The sequence below is a fragment of the Anarrhichthys ocellatus genome, unplaced genomic scaffold (assembly GCF_004355925.1).
Source record: "Anarrhichthys ocellatus isolate YVR2014 unplaced genomic scaffold, GSC_Weel_1.0 scaffold16, whole genome shotgun sequence".
Lineage (NCBI taxonomy): Eukaryota > Metazoa > Chordata > Actinopteri > Perciformes > Anarhichadidae > Anarrhichthys > Anarrhichthys ocellatus.
Window position 1 is genome coordinate 2050107 of NW_022280046.1, and position 20451 is coordinate 2070557.

The 20451-nt window shown below is 40.7% G+C and overlaps 3 protein-coding genes across 6 annotated transcripts; 2 read left to right on the top strand and 1 right to left on the bottom strand.

The window, feature by feature from the left end:
* The first annotated feature begins 3054 nt into the window (after window positions 1-3054).
* Window positions 3055-7363, top strand: pou5f3 (POU domain, class 5, transcription factor 3). Its single transcript, XM_031855955.1, has 5 exons — window positions 3055-4169; window positions 4309-4420; window positions 4818-4948; window positions 5243-5407; window positions 5497-7363. Exons 1-5 carry the CDS (start codon window positions 3417-3419, stop codon window positions 5755-5757), a joined length of 1422 nt encoding a protein of 473 aa, XP_031711815.1. The 5' UTR covers window positions 3055-3416; the 3' UTR covers window positions 5758-7363.
* fut7 (fucosyltransferase 7 (alpha (1,3) fucosyltransferase)) lies at window positions 6422-11169 on the bottom strand. 2 transcript variants are annotated; one of them, XM_031855956.1, is made up of 3 exons: window positions 11008-11169; window positions 9763-9839; window positions 6422-9191 (listed from the first exon to the last, which is right to left on the bottom strand). In XM_031855956.1, the coding sequence occupies exons 2-3, from the start codon at window positions 9808-9810 to the stop codon at window positions 8097-8099; spliced, it is 1143 nt and encodes a 380-aa protein (XP_031711816.1). In that variant the 5' UTR covers window positions 9811-9839; window positions 11008-11169; the 3' UTR covers window positions 6422-8096. The 2 variants fall into 2 exon arrangements, with proteins under 2 accessions (XP_031711816.1, XP_031711817.1); XM_031855957.1 differs by lacking the exon at window positions 11008-11169 and having other exon boundaries at window positions 9763-10230.
* A 4891-nt stretch (window positions 11170-16060) lies between these two features.
* clic3 (chloride intracellular channel 3) lies at window positions 16061-20376 on the top strand. Of its 3 annotated transcripts, none has more exons than XM_031855725.1 (7): window positions 16061-16150; window positions 16335-16444; window positions 17157-17266; window positions 18614-18739; window positions 18842-18948; window positions 19036-19211; window positions 19381-20376. In XM_031855725.1, exons 2-7 carry the CDS (start codon window positions 16382-16384, stop codon window positions 19540-19542), a joined length of 744 nt encoding a protein of 247 aa, XP_031711585.1. In that variant the 5' UTR covers window positions 16061-16150; window positions 16335-16381; the 3' UTR covers window positions 19543-20376. The 3 variants fall into 3 exon arrangements, with proteins under 3 accessions (XP_031711585.1, XP_031711588.1, XP_031711586.1); XM_031855728.1 differs by having other exon boundaries at window positions 16074-16150; window positions 16368-16444; XM_031855726.1 differs by lacking the exon at window positions 16061-16150 and having other exon boundaries at window positions 16184-16444.
* Window positions 20377-20451: the final 75 nt, after the last annotated feature.

The window sequence follows — 20451 nt, forward strand, 5'->3', positions numbered from 1 at the left end:
GGTCAGTCTCCTGTCCCCATTGAGCCACATGCCAAGGGCCGTTAAAAGCCCTTTGTGCCTGCAGGACAGTGGAAAGAAGGCAGCCATTGGCCCTCGGATAAAAACCTGGGTGGGCGGAGGGTCTGTGACGGAGGGCCATCAAAGGCAGGGCCGAAGAAAATCAAAAAGCCATCAGACTTGTTTGAGGGAGACGTTTGAGCTGCTCTACAGGATGGGCAGTATTTACATTCCAGGGTTATTACTTTATTAAATCAGTAACTTTTAAAAGTAGGGACTGAGTCTTATGTCCTTATCTATTTTATTTAAAAACATCACAATAAAGCAATTAAGTTACATTTGAGTTGTCTAGTTCACACTGTCATTATTCAGGGAGACATTTAGACTTTAATTCTAGCAATCTTAAAAGAAGACACCAGTGTTTACAGCATTTCTAAAAACAGAACTTCTCAGGAGTGCTTCTCGTAAGCACATCAGCCCCTAAATGAAATGTCACGTCTTGAGATGACAAGTTTAGCTAGATCGGTGTGTCATTTTTAGATGTGTTGACGTGAGAAAAACCATACAACCTAAAATGAAAGACAGCGGTATGTGTCAACCAGCTGTGAACACAGCAACATTTCCACAAAAAGCTGAAACCAGCTCAGAGATCAGTTCCTTACTGCTGGACCAACAGTCAATCACATGACAGCAGCACCTCTGAGTCTGTTATCACACACACAAACTGTATTGCTTTCCTTCAAATGCACACAGTTTATCGTGAAGGTGGGAAGAAGGAGAAATGAAGATACATTATTTTAAAGAGCAATAGACGGTCTGATTCTTTGGAGTTGGTTTGGTTACATTGCTCAAGGTAGAGGTCGTTTTTCGTCTCCAGTGGTGTGACTGGTCGAGGTGTGCAACACATTCACACTGCTGCTGCATCTGCAGGCTTTCTTTTATCTGAAACTTTCTCCCTTTCTCTGTTTGACCAGACTTGCCCTGCCAGCAGATCTCCTAGGTGTCTTGAAGAGGCCACTTAAAAAGAACTAAAGACAAGATCTGAGACATCTGGGGGGGGGGGTCAACTAAATACCCAGATACTCCCCTCACACATCTCCTCCTCACTGTACTGAGCTATTCAACACTAACCCCCCCACCCTCCCCCCCTCTTTTGGACACCCTGAGAGCTGTGCTCTGCTGTCCCTTTCTCTCTGAAGCCCTGGCTGAAAGTCTGCTATCTCTCTTGCTGTCTGTCTTTTGCATGACAATTATTCCCCCAAGTCCATGGCCCAGAACAATGCTTGTATAGTTGGGGTTTGATGTCTTTTAAGCTATTCCCCCGCAGGTCCCCTGGTCCTGGAGATACGTAACTTTGTGTGAGGGCAGAGACGGTGCTGACCGCCTGGTTATAGTGTGAGTTCATTTGTCAAACTTAGAAAGCTTGCAAGCTGGGAACAAGAGAGATACATTTGAGGTGTAACGCAACAATATATTTCAGCTATACTTTGAGACTAGACTATCATATTTTTCTGGTGTTATTTCAATTCACAATTTCTTGTGAAATAATGCATCTATACCTCCTCTTGTTGATAATTAAACAGCACAATCTGAAAAAATAGCATCATTGTTTATCACATGTTTCACCAGTCAGGTATCACTTCATTTTAAAGGGCCAATGCATTTAAAAACAAATCACATTGTTCTACAAGCTTCAAAATGGATGAATCTGATACTCATTCGTCATCTGCACACAGCACCTTGGTCCTCAGACCAGTTTTGGACCTTTAGGCCATATCAGACAGAAAGTCTATGTATATGGCCTCAATGGACTTTCGGACCTGCAGACCAGGGTGAAACTTCAGCCTGGTGTTTGTTTCAGAGCACGGGAGGGGGGAGACGGGAGGAGGTGGGTGTGGGGCGGAATCTTGTTGAATCAAAGGGTTGAGACTTATTGTTCCAATCTGAAAAGGAGCTAATGGTCGACCATCGCAACTCGGGATCTGAAATCCACGGGGTGCCCCGGGGCCAGGTCGTACAATGGCACCCCCCCCTCCCTCCCCGCAGTGTGTCTTCCTGCCGCAATCTGCAGCCAACGACTCGCGCTGGGGGAGCGCATCTGTACCAGTGCTCCGGCCATCCAGGCTTTTGAACGACCATCGATCAAGGGTGAATAGGAGAAGTTCACCTGAATGCTGTTGGTGGTTTTATAATTTAGGTCTCATTTTTTTTCTATTCATAGTTTGGAAAGAAATGCGGAATCAAAAGTAACCACTATTTCTCAGTGTACCGCGTTTTACAGCTTGTGGCGGCATCCTCACATATACTGCATTCAAAGTATTCATCTTGACAGAGCAGTTTTGAGACATAACTTTTTAACTTCTTTTAAAAATCACACAAAGGCGTAGTGTGGCCCATCATGCAGTTCTCCCTGCTTATCGCGTCCTTTCCAAACACAACACTAGAGTGCATTTCCAGCACTTTCTTTCTTCCTTATGTGTTGCTCATGAGCTGCCCAAACATTCTCAAAAACATGAATTAGTTTGTCTCATATCTGATTGTTTCAAAGTAAATCATTAAGTTAATTTGTCTTTATCACAGATTACAATGCCACTTTATTTCATTTAGTTGAGATGTTAGTGATTAAAATAAACTCAGGTCTAAATGCCAGGGATTTTAATATCAAAGCCATGTCCTTAAAGATGAATAACTTAAACAAACCGAGCATTATAATTAATGTATGAGGTGAGCACGTTATAGTGTTACAACATGTATTTACAGGAGCAGCGACTCGTGCCTATTTAGCAATGTAAATATGTTTTGTTTTTTTTCAAAGTTGACTCAACACTGTTGAATTATTGATATGTTTCTGTATAATGGTTAAGATAAGAAAATCACTTAAAAAGCAAAAGGCATAGTTGGTCTGCAGCAAAATGGCTTAAAGTGGAGGCTATGTGAAAACACGCCCACTACTTTGGGTAGAATCAAGGTCATTCACAAATTCACCATCAGCTGTGCGCAATTGTCTTCGCCAGCCAATGGGTGAAGAGATACGGCGATCTCCAATACCCGCAGCTGTGTGATTAGCAAAACTTGTGGAGCCGGGTCCCAGAGAGGAACGTTTGAGCTTGAAGGTGAGGTGATTGGCGTTGGTGTTAAAGTCAGAACTTCATGGAGTAGGTCGTAGGCGTATTGGTGGTTATGTTGCACCAAAACGGCAACTGCTCAAGTCTAGATTTTTGCATAATATCCCACCCAAAAAACTGACTTTTCGCTGTGAGGTGCTGGGTTATTTTTGGAGACCTTCTTCTCTCATCCCTCTTTGGTGTGTGCGCAAAAGTGAAACGGATGAGCAGGTTTAGAATTAGTCGCCGCAAACTTTTTTTTAACGTTTGATTTTGGAAGCACGCTTGTTGACCGGTTCTCGCGCATTTTGCAAGATGTCCGAAAGATCGCAGAGTCCGGAGTGCCAAATCAGGCCATATGACTTCAGCCGGAGCAACCCTTGCAACCATGTTTTGGGTCATGAGAGTTCGGGCAGCCCTGCGTCATTCCAGCTTCCCCACGGCGTCCTGCCAGACCACGGCCTCTTCTACAACAAAGCCGCTTATGGTGGCATCACACCAGCACCCGCGCAGACCTTTTTTTCTTTCCCACCCGTCACCAGTGATTACAGGGGATCCGATCTTCAGGCTGGAGAGTTTGGGCAACCCAAGCACTGGTATCCATTCGCTGCGCCCGATTACACCGGCCAGGTACCCGGCGTAGCGGCAGCTACCCAGCCGACAAACCCGAGTCCCACCATAGCTGAGACCCGGGAGCAAATCAAACTGCCCGAGATAAAGACTGAGAAGGACACCAGCAATGACTACTCAACGGAGATAAAGCTTCAACAGTACCCATCAGCGCCTGCCGCCATGTCCCATGGAGTCTTCTACTCTCCGGCCTGGAACCCGTCCTTCTGGCCCGGGATCACCCACATTACACCACCCGGTAGCAGCAATCAAAATCCCTCAACATCCTCTGCATCTTCACCATCGATGTCCCCATCTCCTCCAAGCAACGGGCTTCCAGGGAACGCGTTTTTTAGCATGAACACTAGCCAGACTGCCGCCGGGCCCCAGCCGCAGAACCCGGCCTCCTCCACGCGGAGCAGCGGTTCCTCCAGCGGCGGGTGCAGCGACTCGGAGGAGGTAAGGACAGCCAATGAATCAGTGCTCCAATGATTGATTACCAATGCAACTTCAATCTCACGTAAATGACTAAATCCCACCTGGGCTACAAATGTGCCTCACATTTTCCATCGTAATGTTTTTAATTGTTCCTGTTCAGGAGAATCTTTCCACAGAAGAACTGGAGCAGTTCGCTAAAGAGCTGAAACACAAACGCATTACCTTGGGTTTCACTCAAGCTGATGTTGGCCTTGCTCTGGGTAACTTATATGGTGAGTTTATTTACGGAGACACTGGTTTGTTTAAAAAAAAAAAAAAAAAAAAAATTTTAAGAGTTGTTAAACCCAGGTGATTTAAATAACAAAGGGTTAAATCAGACAATGCAAAGCTGAGAAATTGTCATTTCATTGCCGACATCCAGATCTTCATGGTCCACCTGTGAGCTACTCATTGTATGGAAGTCCAGGTGGACACCTTTTGGATTTCTAGTTTGGTGTGTAGATCAGTTCTTAATTAGGACCAACATCACTAATGAAAGTAGCAACTGATCTGGTATATAAGAAAACAAATTCCTGAAACAGATTAGGAGTCAGGTGTAGATTAATCTCACATCATTGTTTGGGCTTTTATTGTGATATGTCATATTTTGATGCTTGCATGTGCTTGTAGGTAAGATGTTCAGCCAGACAACCATTTGCCGCTTTGAGGCTCTGCAGCTAAGCTTTAAAAACATGTGCAAGCTGAAGCCCCTTCTTCAGAGATGGCTGAATGAGGCAGAGACCTCGGACAATCCCCAGGATGTAAGTCTGCTTCTCTAACATCTGCCGACTAGTTTACAAGACAACAGATGATCACCAAACTGGCCTGGCTAACTTTCTGCTGGGCAAGCCTGGATCAAGACCCTCTACTCTTGTAAAGTGTAAAATGCCACCTAGTGGCCACAATTAAGCTGTTTAGTGATCACAAGAAACTTTATTTGACCCATGACCTCAATATGTGACATGCACGAAATGGGACAGTATATAGAATACGCATCTTCATAAATAAGGCTGCACTCAACACGGCATGTCTAAAATGTTTTTCTTATTCGTCAGATGTACAAGATTGAGAGAGTATTTGTTGACACCAGAAAGAGGAAGAGAAGGACCAGTCTGGAGGGAGCAGTGCGCTCTGCTCTGGAGTCTTACTTTATCAAGTGTCCCAAGCCCAACACCCAAGAAATCACACACATCTCAGATGACCTGGGTCTGGAGAGAGATGTAAGTACAAAGAGATCCCATTTGCCTTTTTAAAAGAAGTATGAGTCTAATTGGTCACATTTTTAAAAGACAAATGTCGTTCCTGGCAGGTTGTACGTGTGTGGTTCTGCAACCGAAGACAGAAAGGAAAGCGCCTGGCCTTGCCACTAGACGAGGAGTGCGACGGCCAGTACTACGAGCAGAGTCCTTCCCCGCTGAACATGGTCACCTCCCCCATTCCCAGTCAGGGCTACCCTACTTCCAGCTACCACGGTGGCCCTCCTCCTACACTCTACATGCCCCCGCTTCATCGGCCTGACCTCCTGAAACAAGCCCTGCACCCCGGACTAGTTGGTCACCTGACTGGATAAACTCAGGTGCTCAAGTAGGCCGTAACCACAGATTGCCTTCCCACGCCTCGCTGTCCAACCTCGCCTAAAGCTGAAGACGAGCCTCTAAACCCAGTAACCAGATTGACCGATCGCATCGTAATATCGTGGGACGGAAACATTCCAAGTGGGGAGGCTCTTCTACCGACCACAGCAGGGAAATGGATGAAAGTGGTTACTTGTTCCTGTTTTGGTGGCAAAATGTATCAAATTGCCATTGGGCAACATCCTCTTACAACGACCTGCAACTCCCAACAACTGCTTTGACCTCAAACTAAGAAATTTAAACAGAATATGCCTTTTTGTTTTCTTGGATAATGCCTAGTAAATTGTTCAATCGGCTTTAATCATTGCAGGTTTAGAACATTGTCAAAGTGAGATTTTGTACAAATGTTAACTTGCTACAATGCATGGTCCAGTTGGTGGGTGAGAATGTGGTTGTAAATGTGAGCAGGGTTGAAGAGCCAGGGTATTTCTTCCCCTATTGCCAAATCCTGGGTAGGTTTTCTGTGGTGCAGGCGAGGAAAGGTCTTGGTTATCAATGGAATCACATGTCAGGGAATTTAAACCAAAATCTCCATCGACGGTTCGGTCAATGTTTGTGCAATACTTTCTAGGTTTCATCCGAATAGAGCAGCTGAAGTATTTGTCTGATCTGCCTCATTGAAATGGGAAATACAAATTTTTCTATAATTTTTGCACAGTTGTATTGTAACTTTGTTGAATATTATCTTTCTTTCTTTTTTTCTTTCTATTTTTTTTTTTTTTTAAAAGAAAATGCCCCGCTTGTATACTGAACACAGATTTTGGCCTTAAGATTGTTGATTATCATCACTGTCTTTTGCATAATTTGAGGGGTGGTGAGATTCTAAGTAATTTCAGGAAAGGTGATTAATGACTTGTTACTCAAGTGTTTTAGCTGCTAATCTGCCATTTGCACACAATCAATATTTTCTCAATGTCTCAAATGAATTGTAGTGAGATTAGGTCTGATCTGACCCGGATCAATTATGCTGTCAAATTGTATTTCAATATCTGTTTTTATTGTGAAGGGTTTTTATGAAATGTTGAATAACACTCAATACGTGACATGTTTGTGTGCTTAGTGGAGTATTTCTCTGTCTTGTTTTAAGCTTTTTTTTTTTTTTTTTTTTTTCTTTTTTTAGAACTTGGATGACTGTCATTTTTAGACATGAAGACATTAAATGTCATTTATTCACTCATCTTGACTATGCCTGTGAATGTATTGGCAAGAACAAACTTTCAGAGTTATCAAAACAGTGAAGCAATTTTTATCTTGACTTATTTCTGTATTCTGAAACCCACTTTGGACGATGTCGAAGTGACAAACAATCCTTTTAACCAGTTATTTCAGTATTCTAACAATCTTGCCTCATGAATCATTTTAGACATATTTACTAATGTGTGAATGTGCAATCACAACTGTTAGACTCAGTAGTTTTTAATGTGACATTTTCTCAACAGATTGTAAATGGATTGAATTATTTAATACGCTAGCTACACAGATGTTTTCAATCAAACCACTGTAACCGTAAATGCATTTAGTAATCAAGAAACTGCTTTTTCTCCAGTAAAGTTTTTACTTGAGTCCAACCCTTTTGCGCACTTGCAGTTTAATTAGCCTACTCTTAAAGTCCAACATCTTAACTTATAAACAATATGAAGGAAGAGTTTGAGGAACTGAGCAGTGCTGACGGTGTCTTTAATCTCAATGAGATGTCGCAACAAACTGAGTCATTACCCACAGTTACAGAAAATACCGTTTTACATTTCTTTGAGGAAGTTGAGCTTTGAGATTGCAATTATGGTGTTTCCTGCAATGAAACAAAGTATTTTATGCAAACCATTTTTACTGGCAAGGGAAGATGGACATGAAATAAACAGGACATACATTTATTACATACAGTGCAAATGTAAAATGCCTGCCTGTTGAATGGGACAGCATGGGCCTGTGTTTATATCAGTGCCCTCAAAGTGTGCTGTGTTGAGTTAAATTTAAAGGAATAGCCACTCAATGGTATCAATCTTTCTAACTCTCGGGCAAGAAAGCGAATAAGCAAATTTCCCAAACTGTTAGACTAGTCTTCACCCTAGAGAGGTTGTTTGTTATATAGTGCTAGGGATATCAGTACTATGATTTAATTCACTTCGTCATTGTTCTTAATATGAAGTTGTTCAAGCATGTTAGTTGTATGCATATATGTACATATACATGTTTCCACAGTGTCCTTGGATGAGGTTTCCTAAATCTCAAGGATGCTAATTTGTCCATGTGGTAAGTGAGCCACATGTATGCAAGCTCAGGAGTTTTGGGCATTGACCCAGGCCTCTAGGTTGGAGTAAACTTTCTCCTGAGGTAAACTGTTGTACTGTGTGCAGATCTTACACAGTCTCTCCCTCCAGTCTGTGTACAGCTTCACTTTCCACTGATGTTTCCAGGTAAAATATTCATTGTAGCGTTTCTTGTCCTCTGCAAGCTCTTGTAGATACTTTCCTAAGTCTTTAACTGATGCAAACTCGTCAACATGGATGAAAGAATTGGGTGGAGCCACAGCTTTGTAGTCGTCTAATGGTGGTCCCAGGACGACAGGCACCGCCCCGCCTTGGAAAGCATTCCTCCACAGCTTCTCTGTGACATAATCCTTGGTGACCGAGTTCTCCATAGCCAAATAGAAGTAGCAGCGAGAGATTGTAGGTAAGAGGGCATTAGAGGGGAGGGCTCCCTTTGTCCAGCGGCCGTAAACCGTTACAGGAACTGTGGCTTTGAGCTCTTTGTACACTTTGCTTCTCCTGTGATGGCTCCTGAAGTTGCTGACCACCCAACAGACCAGGAAGCTCTTATTCAGAGGGACTTCTTCAACCAGATGTCCTTCAGCCTCCTTTGGTAGCAGTTCGCCATAGGGTATTGGGATATCAGCATCTCTCCTGTAGGTGATGGTCATGTTGAAGATATTTGCATACTGCAACAATTTTCCATTGTAAACAGGGGCTTCCAGGGACATCCAGGCCCACCTCTGGCCCTGTGGTCGTGAGAGGTTATGGGGCAGCTTCTGCAGTCCCAGTGCCAGCTCTACATTGTGGAACACGACCACATCAGCTGAGGGGAACAAGGAGCGCTGGTCCACCAGTCTACAGCGAGGGATGCGATAGAGGTCCCAGCACACGTCACCCCTCAGGCTGTATGACTTTCTGAAGGGCCAGTACCACAGCAGGATGCTGATGTTTCTACCGCTGTTCCCGTCATCGAAGGTGATCAGATTTACGGCTTTCAGTGCCTGGAATCTTCTCGGCCATCCATTGAAAAGACACAGTGGTAAAACACAGAGAAAGGAGAGGAGGAGGCGCTTCTTCATTGAGCTGAGTACAATCCTCTTACGCACCTCCCTTACGCACCCCTGTCACAAAGGAATTAAGAAATAGGATCATAAAGGAGCGATGAGGTTTTGTGAATTTACCTTTTGTTAAAGCAGATGTTAAATCATCGTATCAGTGATTTTTGCAGGTTTAGATTATTACAAATCACATAACACATTCAATGATTTTGCAAAATTTTCTGCCGTGTTTTAGAAATTCGGATGTACCTTCCTTACTGTTTCATGTATTCAGTTTCCATTTATTTCCATATGATAAAAAGAACCACGCCAGTAAGTTAATGCAGCGCTGACTTTTTAAATCAACCAAATACTACATCAGGTTTTCATTCAAAATCTACTAAAGGTTACTACTGGAGGCCCACAGACGGTATCACAACACTTGCATGACCTGGCACTGACACGTAAACAGGAAAAATAGGCTACCATCTCAAAGGGAGATTGTCAGGGTGACTGTGTGAAGCAAATTTAGTGGAAACCAAATAAGGGTGAAAACACCTTTTGTACAAACCATGCAGGTTTAGCTCCAGTCTGTGTGCACATCAGATCTTTCTCTAATTTACCAACAAAAGTTATGATTGAAATGAGGACTCACCATCAGATACTTCCAATTTGAGTCCATGACGGTTTTCTGCTCAACCATGACTCAAGAGAAACCTGTGTATGAGCTTTCTATAAGGACAAAAAAAAAAAGCATCCATTCATTCACATCATCTCACAATCATTTACCACTTCTGTACATACGTTTCATGCTGTTACATTGGAAATATTTTCTGTAATGTCTAAGAAAAGAATGAAATTCAAAACAGTGATTGGCAATGATGACGAAATACCATCTATTACTTTAAAATTCAATCGTTCAGTCATAGAAAAACTTCTCTCTTCTTCTAGTTGCTAGCCTTACTGCTGTACAGTGCGTTCCCTCTGTGGAATCTTAAGAAATAAGGGTTGTGCAAAAGATCAAAGAAATTAAACCAAAGAGTCCCACATTGTGTAAGACAAAGAAAAAGGGCATCTAACTGAACAGTGTGCAGATAAGGACTTGAGAAACACAAAGGACATATAGCTGTTAAGAGTATTACGAAACTATATATATATATATATATATATATAGATATTAGCAAAAAAACAACCGTGTTTTTTGTATATTTGCATGAAAAATAAATCTAAAAACAACAACATCAGAACACAGATTCTGTCCATAATTATATACAAATGTATTATTCAACCTGTGGAATCTACAACAAGTTGCTCTTACAAAATCCTCTGTGTTTTTAGTCCCATAGATTTGACATTTGTTAAAAAGGGATATATCAAGCATTTGAGAATGTAAAAGTAGACATTTCCATCTGACACCTTAAAAAAACCTGCAAAGTTAAAGTTTGATTTATTCCCTTACTTTGAAGACTTACAATTGAACTAACAAGAACAAGAGAGGGGCGTTTTATCATGTATTAAGAAGTATTAGTCTACAAAGACAGCTTTATTTACTTTGTAGACTAGCATAAGAATATCTGCCTGCAGAGGTTAGAGATTAAGACACGAGGGCCTTCAGATACGATTGGTTATTCTTAAATTAGCCTCTGTAGTTGAGACTTCAAGACAGTCTGTGAGCAGGATGTGGTGAAAGATTAATGATGGCAGTGGTACTGTTCGCCTCACTGGCAGTTGTTCAGCGTTAGAAGCTGCAACGGGCACACCAATTTACTTTCCACCCTGAATGTATTCATTCACCTACAGTGAACTAGTATACGTATGTGAAAACAGCACATTTTAGAAGTCAGACCACATTGACCAGAGTGATTCATGTCAAAGAGAACCCCGAGCTTCCTCCACTCACCTGATCAACGGATGAGCGCTCAGTCCACCAACCTCAGTCAACACTGATACAGTTTTTGGTCGCTGCTGGTAGAAACATGATGCTGATCTTGAAGCGCTTACAAACCAAAAACGCAGTCTCTTTGGCAACTCTCTAAAATAAACTACTGATCACATCAGAAGGCTTTTGCACATGTGTGCACTGACAGGAAAAGAGGAAGCGTTAACAGAAAAAGATGTGGGTTATACAAGGGTGAGCCCACACCATGTGAGTCATCCGTGTAGCTATGTTGTGGAGAATAAAATGTATGTATGTGGTATTTATTGACCACACAAATCACAGTTGCTGTTTTTTAAGTTAGTACAATGCACATGGCAGTGCAAAAAATACATTGTGGCAAAGGTACTAAATGGGTAAGTGCTCTTTTTGTGTTGATTGTGATCGTTTGATTCCTTTAAAGTTATACATTTGGTGTTAAGATTCAGTGCAAAAGGTGGACCCAAGCGCCCAACACAACTGGGAGACAGATGAAGTTTAACAGATTTATTGAGAAGCACTCGGGTGATGCAAAATATGAGCAAGGTGGACAGGGCTGAGGTTGCACGGGGAAGCAAGCAGGAAGGGGGATGATACTGAGGCAGCCAGTATCAGTTAGAAATGTAAGACCACCGCTGTAACTGATGGAAACATTTATCAAGCACTTGGAGGAAAGCCAGGGTTGCTATACTGCAGGGCTGATGTGGTTTGGGGCAGGCGAAACAGCTTGGCAGCAATCAGGAAGCCAGGAGCCGGGAGAGACCGACAGAGAGAGACAAACAGGGGACAACTGTCTGTCAGGCCGGAGACTGTGAATGAAAGAGACAAATCAATGGAGCTGACACATCAGCCACTGTCATCACAGGCTCCAAAGTCTAAAAAAAGTCAACTTGACAAGCGAGCAAGTGTTGAGCATTTGCAAGTCGTTGGACTGCATTTGTGCACGCAAAGCAGACGTCTCCCTCACGGCGGCGCTTTTTCGCTCGAGGATACAGTTCATGTGAACGCGCCAAGTTTGTGTACGTGCTTGGGTTTTGAGACTAAATAAAGTGGGTCTGCTCCTTAGGAACATGGAAACTTAGAAACTTTTGAAAGTTCTCATTTCACTTTCAATACTTTCTTCTTGCTTTGCTTTATCTTTTTCTTTGACTTTTACGTCAGCTATAATGCTTTTAAACAGACTTTTAAACGAAGAAACCACATTTCTGTTGAGTAAAAAGGAACGGGTGTGTTGATCGCACACGGTGGTGTTGTTTGTACTACGTTGACTGTGACTTTCTCTTTATGACAGGATCGTCACTGGAGACTGATCCAACATCCTCAAGACATGTAAGAAGGAACTTAGAACGGCCGCTTATCCAAACAATCATGCTTCAGGAATGCCTCAGCTGTCATTCCACGGAAGGTTTCGTGTGCTGGATTACCTTTGATGCCAATATGTTACATCTGACTAACATTGGTCGACTCTCTCATGACTCCAATGCAGTTAGCAATGAATGTCGGGGATCTCTTTGAAGTTTATACATTTTTGTTCTACTATTTCAAGATAGAAGTGCTGATTTCATCAGTGGGTTTTGTAGTTCTGGATTCAAAATTCTGTCAACTTTAATTGCTAAGATAGGCCAAGTCAATTCCAGTCTTGGATTTGTCAACTTTTTCAATTGCGCCATTGTTGCTTACCCAAAGACAAATGCTGTGTCAACTACATTTTCAGCATTGCTTTTGAAACCTGAAGGAGTCGTCCTCTCCGTTCAACATAATTCTCTGTTTTACAAGATCATCCAAATTCACCACTGAAATGTGATGACCGTGAATCTGTTCAAATTGTCAAACTTTGTCTGGATCTTCCTCCTCGTTTTCTTCTGATGTTGTTCTTTCAATGTGCAACATTGTGGGAAGTTTCAATGAGCTCTTTCGACAGGCTTTGCTTACACGACCTTTGTTAACGCACCCAAAAAAGATTCCATTGGCTTTGAAGCATTCAACCTTCTCCTTGTGTTTCTCATTGTTCAGTTCTTCACAGGCCTATGTTACGTGGTCATTTTTGCAGTGCTTTCTTGGTTGTTGCTGCTGTGACTGGAGTCAGACTAGGTGTTGGTTCTTCTTTGGTCACAACTCTAAAGCTACTCTTATATGCTGAGATTTCATTTTGGGAAATGTTGTCTTGTCTTGCTTGTCTAAGTTAAATTCACACTAAGTGTAAAGTTACTCTCAGTCTGAATGGAAGCTTTGAGACAAAAGTTTGCATGTGGGATGCATTTTTTACGTCATTCAGATCTTCTGTGCATGAACTGGGCATACTACTGCTGAAGTGCTGGCCGATCTTCTGACTCGAGCGTGGGCCAATTCAATGCCTTGTCCAGGTAGACTGAAGCAATAAGGATATTGTTTCCAAAATATTGTTGCAAAGGTTGCTTTGCCTTGGTGTACCAACTCTTAGGTTCCATATGTTGGCAACTTCTTACAAGTACCCTTGGCTGGCCTTTAGTATACGGATCTAAAGATGAATTATTTTCAAGAGATCAGCATCTGGATTGGGCTTGTTATGAGCAACAGAGACGTAAAATATGTTTTCCCTGTGATTTTCTCTTGTACAAGTGTTGTTGCATCTTGAATTGATGGTTTCTTCAAATTCATGAAACTGAGCGACCCTTGTTAAATACCACTGTGTGTGATTGTTTCCTTTATTCTCTTCTGGAAGCAATTCATACATTGAGCATTGTAATCCACTAAATTCTCAATGAAGCTCAGTAAACACTGCATCGTGACACTTATTTCGCATATTTTATTTTTTATTAGTAGGGTAAAGGCTGCCTTTTAGCCCAGTGGTTCTTTACTCTTTTTATCTCCTGCATACATCACCACTTGGTTTTGATTTTTGATTGAAGTGTGTTTTACGACGCCTTGCAGCCTGTTACTGTCTAGACGGGGAGTTAGCCAATTGTGAGTTGTATTTATTCAATCACACAATACAGCAGTGGTTGTTGCAGACTCACGAGATCTGCACTTTACCTTTCTATTAATATGGAATACTAGATAGTTTCCCTCTCGATGCTTCTAAAAACCATTCAAATGTAATAATCTGAGGAGGGAACAACACTTATGCAACCTGTGACAAGGCCAAGGAACATAAACATAGCTTTGCATTAAAGGCTCATATGTCATAAAGATTAAGAACTACTGGTGTAGCTCATTGTCTTGTTCAATAGGTACATTGTTTAATTATTTTGTATGCCTTCTCTTTGTAGGGTCAACATCTTTTATTTAGCCTATTCTGTTTTTGTTGTCCTTTATTATCCTCTAAAGTTCTTTGAAGCTGCTCAAACAACAGTGAAGTTCCATAATTGTATTTATACTGTACAGCAAAACACATTGTATCATTACACTCATTATTTATGTAAGATTATCAGTCGGCTTCAACAACAGCAGCATCAACAACATAAAACCCAGGACATTTGGTTTTGTTCCTCTCTAGTGTTAACGGGGACGATTAAGTGTAAAGGAGAATACCTTTCAGGGAGATCTCTAACATGACGGTACTAAATAGCAAATTACTTTAATTGACCTTCTACAACCTTATCTGTCCAATTTGTGGATTCCACAGCACAGAGTCATAGGTGAATGCCATCACGCCCTCATGATTTCCTCTCTGTTGCGTCCTCGCCTATGTAATGACATACAGTATATGTGACGACATATCTCCACCAATCTGTTTCTTTCTATTATGGGAGCTTTGCCTCACTCCTCTCAGCTTGTCACATTGTTTTGCTTTATGTAAACTTGCTTGAGGGGTGTTTCTGCCTCCTCTCTCCAATCACTGAAACCTCATGAATACCTGCTACATGAGAGCAGTTTCTGCCAGTCATGAATGCGGAACGACAACTAAAAGTAGGCTGCGGGATGAAGGCAAACCAAACACGTCAAACTAAGAGGAAGACGGGGAACAAGCAAGAGACACCAAACTACAAAAACGCTATTGATATCTCTATTTCTATATTATATGTAACTATTGACAAAGATAAAGGCAGGTATTTTATTTCATGAAAGTGAATCTCTTTTCTTGTGAAACTGTAGAGATAGCATCCACAAACTTTAAAACGAGTCCTCACTCAGTGTGAACATTTTCTCAATATCTTTCTGACACAATAAGAAACTGTCAAACGTATGTGGATATTTTTGTGCACCTTTGTTTTGGACTGTTTTTCATTGTTAAATCTTTGATTCCAATTAAGACAAATCTTAACATTTGATACAATATATATTTTTGATGTAAAATGATTCCAATTTTGTGTTAACAGTTTGTGGAAGGCCTATTCCTGTTTCAACATGACAGTTCCCGCAGATCCATTAAGAAATGTTTTGTGTGGCCTGCACAGAGCACAGAGCTCAACCCCACTCAACACCTCTGGGGATGAATTGGAGTGACGCCTGCATGCCAGGGTTCATCGCCCAACATCAGTGACCGGCCTTATTGATGGGCTTGAATGGGAGCAAAAATCTTGTTGACAGCCTGAAATCCAAAGAGCGGAGGCTTTTGTAGCAGCATTTTAATTGCTTTTGAGATGTTCAGTCACATATATTTGTAATGTTCACACATACTTCTGGCCATATAGGGCACACAGGGATTTAAATAAGCACTTGAAGGAAATAAAATTAGTTGTGTTATACAATCATTGTAAATCAACATTTTAATTATACATTATTCTAGCTGCACAAAGCCTTAAATCAATCAAATTATATGGCTTTATTCTCATTTGTCTTTTGGAAAAAACACTGATATGGCTGTCACTGCCTTATTACAGTAGAGAGAAAGTAACAGAAAGCAAAACAGAGATAGGTAAGGACCAAAGTGGACTGACTGAGACAGTCACAGATTGAGACAGTCACAGATTGAGAGTTCTTTCAGAGAATATGCTGGAAGGCTGACAGGCTGAGAGGAGACATCCAGATCTGCTGGTCTGACTGGAAAGGCCAGAGGGGGTGTGGTCTGCCTCTCAGAGCATGACAGGTGTGGTGAAGGACAAACAAAAAACAGAAACACACGCACAGAAGGGAAGGGAGTGAAGAGAGGGAGAGGTGAAATACTGAAACTAAAGATAAAGCAGTGTTCTCGGATCCAGTGCTGACTGTGAGTATATGCTTCAGCAACACATCTTACCACCAATTTCATTAAAACTGTGAAAGAGTGACATGTGTGTGTGTGTGTGTGTGAGAGAAAAAGAATGAGCTTGCAAAATATTACACAGGAATGTAAAATTCCAAGTCACAGATTTATTTTTATTTTTATGACTGACTTGTTTTTGCATTGACAGGGACTGAAACAAGTCCATTTTGTGGATTAATAGATTAAGTGGACATTATGGCGACGAAGCAGAAAGAAATAAAGACGGATGAGGCCCCTAAGATTGAACTCTTTGTTAAGGTAAGACCTAAAATAGTTGTGATGTGTGGGGTGCAGTACATCTATTTGTTATAACAGCAAACTTTCAGCAACCTTGCAGTTATTTAAATTAATATATAACTACATTTGCAGTTTTTTAATCTTAATAATCTTAACCCACATCTTCTCTAGTAGCTATAGACAAAAACAAATGAAAAAAGACAATTTCTAGGTCAAAATGTGTCTAATTTAATATTGTTTTTCATTAATTGCTTTAGTGTTTAATCTCAGTATATCCATCTCTTGTTATTTCTGGAAAGTATCAGAGTGGATACTGGTGAGCAGTAGAAACTAAAAAGAGGCCTGTCTAGTTTGGAAACCTGTGTCCTGCCCTTTCAAAAAATAATTTGTCTCCACGACAAATGCCTGTGACTCAACAACATCAGGCGGTAGTGGGAAATGTACGATACAGCAGAGACACTATCTGAATACTGGGTTGTTTAATCTGGGTGTAAATCGTCCTCAACTCACCATTTCAAATTCCTCAGTGGTTGGTTTAAAGTGTCAGAGCAGAGCAGAGCAGGCTCGACAAGAATACCTGTGCAGGTATTCTTGATCTGGTCAGATAAATTTCAACCCTGATGCCGGAACCAACTTATTGGTGTCCTATTTCAAAAACAGATGATTTAACATCACTGTTTGCAAGTAATGAGAAGTGCATGTGTTCATAATGATATGTCTGTTTGTCTGTCAGGCCAGTGTCGATGGTGAGAGTGTGGGGAACTGTCCTTTCAGTCAGAGACTCTTCATGATTCTTTGGTTGAAAGGGGTCAACTTTACCCTCACCACTGTGGACATGAAGAGGTGAGAACACATCTTTTTTTTATTTTTCCCGAAGTCAAATGTATTGGTTTTGTGTTGGTATACAACTCACAATATAATGTGATGAAATACAACAAGAAACAGCAACTCCCTTTGCAATGTGGTCTGAACAAAAATGAACATTTATGGCATTTGCATTGTATTATATTTTAATTGCACATAAAGAGTTGATATGGGACACACAACTCACAAGACAATGCTCCTATTAAAAAAAAGTGTTACTGTTGGAAGGAAACAATAATGATGTTTGAGTATTAAGCATTTTACTGCACTTCAATATTTCATTCCTCCGTCCAGAGTGCAGGGTTTGCAGAGGGACTGCAGCCTGTTACTCACATGGTTGAAAAGGGTACAATATTTACAATAGGGGAACAATGATATTATGACAGACAAACAATACAATATTGATCATTTTTGGGAGATTTTGAGTTGTAGGATGAAATGGACATACCTTGAGAACACCCACTCACATGAGGGAACATAAAAACTACAAACAAAAATGCCAAAGAGATCAGACCCACCAGGACCTACCTATTGTCCATAATCAATTCACTTTAAAGCAGGGTTGGCATTCTTATTTGAAAACATTATTTAACGTTTGTTGATATTATCTTAACACCCCAACACCAATCAATAAATCAAATGCTCTGACAAAAAAAGAGAAAGAAATCAGGTACCTGTGTGGCAGGACTATAATAAGCCTGTTGAACGGCATGTCTACCTATACCTGCCAATCTGCTAGCACTTTGTGTGTGCACTTATTGTGTCACCTGAATCTACAACAAGCTGCAAGCTTGACAGCTGTGATTACTAACCAGGCATTTGTTTACATTCATAATGATAATTTTGGGGGAGTGTCTTTGGCGGGAGTTCTGAAGGGACTGGCTGACAGTGTTGCAGACTTGGCGACATTCTTGCTAGATTTAGTGACATTTTAAGCTGCTAGCTACTTTAACTGGAAAAGAGTTGGCAACACTGGGCTTGGTTTTCTAGTTGCATATTTTCTTTTTAAAATCTAGCATACTCTTGCTATATTTCTTCCAAACGTAGTTTTAATGTTCGATCAACAATAATGAAAAGGACTACTACTACAACTAATAATAATAACAACAATATTAACAACAATAATAGTACAAATAGTATGTAGAGAGTAAGAATAAAACAATAAGATCTAATTGGGAAATGTATCTTAAGTAAATTAGATGAAACTGTGAAGGAAATCAACCCATAAAAGTGAGCTCATTATCCCTTTCGTACTCCTTTGTCATTTTTGTCATTTGACGATCTTTGGTGAGCTTAACTTGTTTGTTGTTTGCTGTTCTGTTGCAGGGCACCTGATGTGCTGAAGGCTCTGGCTCCAGGCTCTCAGCCTCCGTTCCTCCTCTACAACGATGACGTCAAAACAGACATTAACAAGATTGAGGAGTTCCTGGAGGAAAAGTTAGCCCCACCACAGTGAGTAGACTATAGAATGTTTTCTGTCAAGTATTTTTCTTGAAACACATTAAATATTCTATTCATTATTGCACTGACACACATTCATTCCACCAATGGCAGGTTTCCAAAGTTGTGCTGTCGATACAAAGAGTCCAACGGTGCTGGTGACGACATCTTCCGAAATTTCTCAGGATATATAAAAAATCCTAGTCCTGGAAAAAATGAACGTAAGGGCATTAGTTGGATATTTCAAAAATAAATTTACAATCATTTCTGTACATAACCACATGATGGGGACCTCTCCACTCTTTCAGGGGTAGAGAAAAAATTTCTGTCAACTCTGGTTAAACTGAACATGTACCTAGAGACTCCTCTCCCCCATGAACTGGACCAGAACCCGAATCTCACTGGGTCTTCACGCCGCTACCTGGATGGTGACACCCTCACCTTGGCAGACTGCAACTTGCTTCCCAAACTCAATATTGTCAAGGTGGGCAGATTTTAGCAGTATAAAAACTTCCTTTCCATCATTGGGACAGAGAACGACAAATTATTATTTTATGGATAAAGATGAGTTCTAAGTCATATTGTTCCAGGACTTTAAGTTCTGCTGGTGTCTTTTTGCAAATAATACAATCCTAAAGCCCGTCTTCCCGCAGGTGGTGTGCAAGAAGTACCGCGACTTTGACATCCCTGCAGAGCTTAAAGGTCTGACACGTTACCTGGATAATGCCTACAAACGAGATGAGTTTTGTTACACCTGCCCAAAGGACTCAGAGATCTTCTCTCCCTACCAATCTGTGGCAAAGTACCTGAAATAAAGCAGTACAAGTGAGAACAAAGAAGAATAGAGTGGGTAATGCAGGGAACAACAGAAAAAGGTGACAAAATGTCTGAAAACTGTACATGATTTATGTTTATTTGTGTCAAAATGAGAGTCTGGATAATGAAAATTGTTTCCAGTGGCATGTTCAATAATTTGCTTTCGTTAAAAAGTATTGTTGTTTTCATCAACTGGGTTTCAATTTGCCAAGTGCTACTTCAAAGTTGCTTAAAATTTGTATTTGTATTCATACTGTGGCATACCCTGGTTGTTTCTTATGTAGATTTCTTATTTAACACCAGCATGAGAACGAAAGCACTGTAAATCCCAGAAAATATTTATGTTATGTTTTGTTGTGCATGCATATATTGTGTCTAATACATACATGATGTTGATTGCAATTTATTAATGACATGTTGATATTAAATCAGATGCAACTTTAGATTAAATATCATATGTTGGCTGTAGATAAGGCAGATTCCAATGCTATTCTTTGCTTTTAAAGTGTCTTTTAATGGTAGGTTTTTAAACTAAAAAGGAACATAAATGAGAAATCTTTTTCGTCACCCTAATCATTGTTTACAGTCTGTTTTTTTTATTCGTTTTGTGTGTGTAAATGACTTCATGCGTCTCAGTAGTGACTCAGTTGTTTGACATAAATGTAATCTAACTGAATGAGGACAGGGTGAAGAGAAACATATATATTTTGACATGTTATATATTAAAGACTATGTGAAAAAGTTTCATGTTGGTTGTATGAATATTTGGTGAGTTTGCAATTATGTCATTAATGTGAAAACAATGTACATGTAAATGTCAGGAAATATGTAATACAGTATGTTTACTGGAAGCTAAAAAAATAAATATATCATAATAGTAAGTAATAAAATAATAAAAGCTTTTAATC

Excerpts from the sequence above, each read along its gene's own strand:
- pou5f3 (XM_031855955.1), top strand. The coding sequence starts at position 3,417 with ATGTCCGAAAGATCGCAGAGTCCGGAGTGCCAAATCAGGCCATATGAC. Across the intron at positions 4,421-4,817 it reads TGCTCTGGGTAACTTATATG|GTAAGATGTTCAGCCAGACA; the intron begins GTGAGTTTATTT and ends ATGTGCTTGTAG. Across the intron at positions 4,949-5,242 it reads CCTCGGACAATCCCCAGGAT|ATGTACAAGATTGAGAGAGT; the intron begins GTAAGTCTGCTT and ends CTTATTCGTCAG.
- fut7 (XM_031855956.1), bottom strand. The coding sequence starts at position 9,810 with ATGGTTGAGCAGAAAACCGTCATGGACTCAAATTGGAAGTATCTGATG. Across the intron at positions 9,192-9,762 it reads CAAATTGGAAGTATCTGATG|GGGTGCGTAAGGGAGGTGCG; the intron begins GTGAGTCCTCAT and ends CCTTTGTGACAG.
- clic3 (XM_031855725.1), top strand. The coding sequence starts at position 16,382 with ATGGCGACGAAGCAGAAAGAAATAAAGACGGATGAGGCCCCTAAGATT. Across the intron at positions 16,445-17,156 it reads AGATTGAACTCTTTGTTAAG|GCCAGTGTCGATGGTGAGAG; the intron begins GTAAGACCTAAA and ends TTTGTCTGTCAG. Across the intron at positions 18,949-19,035 it reads TAGTCCTGGAAAAAATGAAC|GGGTAGAGAAAAAATTTCTG; the intron begins GTAAGGGCATTA and ends CCACTCTTTCAG.